Here is a 5,697-nt window from a genome sequence, read left to right on the forward strand (position 1 = left end):
CCCTAGGATAAGTGTCTGGTTTGTTTCCCAAATCTTTCTGATAATGTTCTTGTATATGTTGGGATTCTAATCTGAATTAGATGCTTACAGTTACTCAAGAAAACAAGAATTATTTTTTTCAGAATTGCTATTTAAGAACATTTCTGTTTGGTGTGCTGAAATAACATGTAGTCTGATATTCCTGAGTTGGAACAAAGAATTACTGTAAAGAACTGAATAATTTTCCATTACTTTGCATTATCTTAGTCCTCACTTGCTGCATTTCTTCTTACAGGTGCTGGATTTGGATTAGGAATTGTTTTCTCAGTCATCTTCTTCAAAAGTACGTATACTGCAGTAATCTTGACTGCCTGGTTTCCTAATGTTTTTTTCCTAATTCCTATTGTAGGTGCAGCTTAAAACCAAGAAGTCTTTGAGGCATGTAAAACTTAATCAGTATGTTAGACCAATTCTTTCATTATTGGTCATGTCCTTTCAGTTGAAATGGAGTTACCTAAACTTTTGACTGTTGTGTAACAAGGTTGTTACGTGCGGCATCTCTCTAAGCTCCTACTGTGCTCAGCTCAAATTCTGGAATTGCAGGAAACCCTGAGCCAAATTACTGGAGCCATGTGGCTAGACATCAGTTTATGCCAGTCTTGCCAGGGTTTTAAAACTGATCTAAATTCTTTTTTAGTTATGCTTTGGTAACAGAATAATTTTCAGTAATAGCTGATTTTAGGACTCGTAGAACTTGAAAATGCCTAATATGCATCTTCCAGTAATGTATTCTTTCATGGTACTTACTTAACAGTGCTATCACTGCTATGTGAAATGAACAGCTCTTGTTGACTTTAACTTTTCCTGTCTGCTTGCCTTCCCCCACAGGAAAGACATGGCCTATCGCTTTTGGGTCAGGGATGGGGTTAGGAATGGCTTATTCCAATTGTCAACATGACTTCCAGTCTCCGTATCTTCTCCATGGTAAATTTGTAAAAGTAAGTATCGGTACTAGTTACCATTAATTGGTAACTGTTTATAAGTTAGCATTAAATGGTACATCTAGACACCATTTAAATGGATATTCTTCTGCCTTTTCCAAAAGAGCACCAGTAAGAAGAAACTTGTGTTGCCGAAGCAGCGGTGGTTCCCCTGCTCTTTAGAAATTTTTAACGTCTGGTGTGTCTAGCAGTAAACTTACTAGACTGAACCCACAGAATTAGTTTAACAGATCCTGCAGGTACGTTTTCCCACAACCTGAAAACAGGTATAATAAAAATACATGTTAGAAAAGCTGAAAAAACTAAATTAACGGTAAAATTCTGTCTTCAGACTTCGAAAGAAATGAACTAGGAAGAAACTGAAAGTCATGTCAGGCATGTCAGGTAGATCTGCCGGTGGAAGCAGATCTTTGATCTTCCGTGGAGTTTTTTTTGCAACATGAAAACACTAATTGCTTGTAAGTTTTGTGGCTTGTTTGGCTGGATAGTAATGTAATAATTAGTCTGAAGAAATTGTACACTTGAAATAGTTTTGAAGAGGATAATTTAAATGAGTTCAGTATTATCACTGACCTTGCTTAGATAAAATATTTAAAAAATAGATGAATTAGCAGGTACCATTTGTGCACTCGCAAACTGCTTAAAGTGCACTAAGTCCACAAACTGACTTCACTAATATTTTCTTTATTTCTTCACATGTAAAAATTGGGGCTGTTCTTATGGTAATTTATCATTGTGTATCTGGAAAAAAAGGGGTGTGCATGCGTATTTTGGATCCACAAAGCCATATACTGCTAAAAGCATTTCACTGATACTGGTGGAGAGGTATCCACCGGGACATATTTATAGTTATTTTAGCACTTCAGAAAGTACTGAGGTAAAATGGTCTGCCAGGAGCTTTTTGTGGCAAGTACACAAAATGCAAAAATTGCTCCTGTATCGCTCGTCTGCCTAATGAAGGAGGCCTGAAGGTGTTCTTAGGCTTTTCCCAATGCATCTAGAGTCGTAAGTTGAGTCTGGTCCTCCTTAGATTTACTGGCAGATGAGCTTTTGCTAGCCTTCTGCAGCCCTACCAGACATACCTGTTTACAAATACCATCTTCAGTTGCCTGTAAAGAAAGGGAAACAGTAACAAGAGTCTTGAACAACTTCTTCAGAATAAAATACTTTGGATAGCAATATAGAGAAACTGTGACTTACATGCAGCTGATACAACATTGCTAGCTACAGCCCAGAATCAAAAGTCTGTGCATGACTCTTCTAGCCAGATTTGTTAACATCAAAATGTGTTAGCTTTCCACACCATCCTGAGGGTATTCCTCCAATTTATGTCTCCAAAAAGAAACTGAAATGACGTGTCTGTGGCTTCATGTGAATGGTAAATGCCCTGTTCACATGTTCTGAGAAACCATTATTCATTCAAGGATGCTTGTTGCTAGGGTTGTTGGGCAACAAAAAAATGACTTTCGGGTCAGCCTAGGAAAGGATTTTGTTTGGATTAAGGACTAGTCTATGCTCTGGAGCAAGGGTGGTCCTTCGAAGCATGAGGTAATTGAAAGGACACTTCACAGAAGCAGCACAGCTGCCTGCATGGCACAAGACTAGACAAATAGTTTCCAGTGCACTGTCTCCACTAGCTTTCTCTGGCACAAAGAGGCTGAACATGCTGAGAGAAGGAAGACGCAGATGAAACCATCTAATGGTTAATGTCATTAATTCTGTCCAAAATGTCGTGTCATGGATAATGGCTCCATGGTTATTACAACAAAATTATTTCATTTCTGTTGGTTAGGAGCATGGAAAATATTGTTGCATTATCACTCATCTGTTTTTTTCCTAGAAAATTCTGTTGTAACTAAACTGTATAGGACTTCCTTTACAAAACTGAGTTTCTGTTCGAACGCTAACTTGTCAAAATGTGAGATTCTGCAAGAAAATCAGCTTTATTAAGAGAGAGAGAAATGTAACACGGATTAGCTTGAACAAAATTATTTCTAGTTTTCCGAACCTGTCAACTTCATGGGATCACAGGATAACTCAAGTTGGAAAGGACTTCAAGGAGGTCATCTAGTCTGAACTCAAACCAGGGTCAGCTATGAGGTCAGACCAGGTTACTCGGGGCTTTATCCAGTCTGGATTCTTGATTCTTCAGGATCAAGTTCTTAATTCTGAATCCTAAGTGAGAATGAGAGAGGACAGAGGACCTTCATGATACCAAATAATCAGGAGATTGCAAAGCAACTTTGTAGCTGTTCTAGATGTAACTTGGATCATCATGCTGCCCATCCTTTGCCTTAGTAAGTTGATCATGAAACACTAACACTAATGCAATAGCCATTCATCTAGGCCAAGAGACGACTTAAAATGCAGAGAAGTTCTAATTTGTGGTCATAAGATTCTGAGGGCTTTTTAAGCAATTCGACCAAGTGGATGTCACTGTGACTTCAGCTGAATTTAAAATCAACATCTAGCAATTATTTCAAGGCTTAAAATGGTATGGCTGAGAATTACGTGTCCTAAGGTTTCCTTGCAAAATGGAAAGTACCATATTTTTGGGGTTATTTAGCCTGTATTATTTAGCACCCAAAAAACCACAACCCTGTACTTTCATTGCAATGTGGATTATATTGATGTGCAACAATACAAGAAGTTTGGCAACTGGAGCCTTTCTTCCTGCCCTTTGTGGCTTTGATTTCTATCTGATTTCTATTCAGTCTGTGAATAGTTAACTTGGACAATTACGTTGGGGTTTTTTGAAGTACCCATTTTATCAGAATGAAGGCTTATATGCATGAAAACACGGCATGCTTCTGGTATGAAAATAGCTGCTTAACGTCTCCATACTCAACTTCTCAGTCTAGCGAAGGATGAAAATATTAGCCTACCTTCTGGAAATCTTACAAAGCTAAGTGGCTTGCTTTACATCGTGCAGCACCTTCCATGTAAGGAACCCAAATGGCTTTTTAATAATATAAGCCTTCTTGCTTTACAGGAACAGTGACTAATGACTAAGACTATCCCAGTGGGAAGGAAGGAGAAATCAATGATTATTCCTCAGGAATACTGAAGTGCCCCTGGAATAAGCCAACATTCTTCAGTAACGATCACCAGTAACTCTTTATACTCCAACAAACTGTTTCTGTACATGAAACAAAGTTCTGTTGCTTGTTTTGTATCGTGTCTGGAAAGTGCAAGGAAGAGCTCTTCTGGGAAATAAATAAAAGAAAAATGGCCTTCTCTGGTGTGTTGACTTTGTATGTGAGTGAGAGAGAGAGAGAATGGAAGGAGAGGACTTCATTTTGAGTGTCTGGCAGCTGTGACCACTGGGTAAAAGCCACTGTGAGAGCTCTTCGGAAAAGACAGCCGTCGTATGTTCCTCTCCACTCTGGAACGGCAACCCCCATCTAACATACAGTTCAAAGAAGAATTCCCACCTCATAAATCACCCACTAGCCCCCTGCTGCTTGTGCCGGTGTTTGGAGAGGAATATAAATACTCCTATGTCCTGTTTGTACAGTTGCCCTTTAAAATTGGAATTTTGTCCTCTCCAAAGAGGCAGAATCAAAAAGGGCAAATCCTAACTGTGTGGCTGATGCAGCTAGCCAGTGCTGTCTCTTGTAGCTTTGAGTCATGGAGTGACCCAAGTTTGAAACTTCCCAGGATAGTGGGCGAATCAAACAGATGCACATGCCATCTGGCTCTGAGCTTACCTTTTAGGTTGATTGTTTTTTCACCCCTCTTCTGTGGGAGAACATACAGGTTTCGGTGTCTGGGAATGGGTCACAAATATTTAAAGCTCTTTATTACCTTGGCAAGCCACTGGTCCAAGAACTCCCTTCTACTTTGCATTTACACCAGTCCATGTAATTACGTGTTGGCATGTTGTCTACTGCTCTTCTCCTGACTTGAGAGGTTGTCTTCACTGCTTATTTACTCAGCACAATTTTCTAGCTATTGAGATGGCTCTCAAGGACCTCTTTTCTTTCTCCCATGCTTGCTGCATATTGTCCACGTAGCACAAGATGTAAATGCACGTCTCCCGAGACAGAAAGGGAACGGTATAGATTGATATGGAGCTTTCCTTTATTGAAAGCCTGTTCTGCTGCATGGTGAACGCTGGCAGATGGAAGAGTGACAAAAAAATTCCTCTCCAGAAAGGAAAACACAATGGAAAACAAGTTGTGCAATATTTGTTTTTTAAACTATGCCAAAAAAGGAAGGAAATGGACTGAGGGGCAGTCTTCTGAGATCAGAGGGTTTGAGAAGCTCCTTATCTTACTGAGCAATGGGACTGAGATTTGGTCTGGGTTCTACAGCAGTCCTGCACCCCCACATCCTGCTGGGCACTTGTGTGTGGATCTTCCACACTGAAGAAGCATGTTGAGCTGTGCCCAGAGTCAACAGAAGCTGAAGAGCTTGCCTAGAGCAATGGACTTGTGAAATAAAATAGCTTTAATGCCAGAGCAGCATTAAAGACTGTCAAAGCATGATACCATCCAGGACCATTGCTTGAGCATGTCCTTGTTTTTCCACCTCCTCCCTTGCTGGACTGCATTCATCAGTCAGGTCAAAACAGCTTATTGGAAACAGGATCTCTTTCTTTCTTCCCAATTTTGAATCATTTTATCTGGCCCCAATTTTTAATTTGAACTATGTACTTTGGAGCCGTAGCTCCTCTGTGGTTTGGAAAATGTTTTTATTGAGTTCTGTGTGTGTG

General features: G+C 39.8%; 1 protein-coding gene across 1 annotated transcript; it reads left to right on the top strand.

Moving 5' to 3' along the window:
- Positions 1-274: 274 nt before the first annotated feature.
- MINOS1 (mitochondrial inner membrane organizing system 1) lies at positions 275-4,212 on the top strand (the record flags this gene model as incomplete). The annotated part of the gene is made up of 3 exons (XM_009586162.1): positions 275-322; positions 868-977; positions 3,973-4,212. Coding segments are annotated over 3 exons (167 nt in total), but the record flags the coding sequence as incomplete, so codon positions are not given.
- Positions 4,213-5,697: the final 1,485 nt, after the last annotated feature.

Source organism: Fulmarus glacialis, unplaced genomic scaffold (assembly GCF_000690835.1).
Source record: "Fulmarus glacialis isolate BGI_N327 unplaced genomic scaffold, ASM69083v1 scaffold34479, whole genome shotgun sequence".
Taxonomy (NCBI): domain Eukaryota; kingdom Metazoa; phylum Chordata; class Aves; order Procellariiformes; family Procellariidae; genus Fulmarus; species Fulmarus glacialis.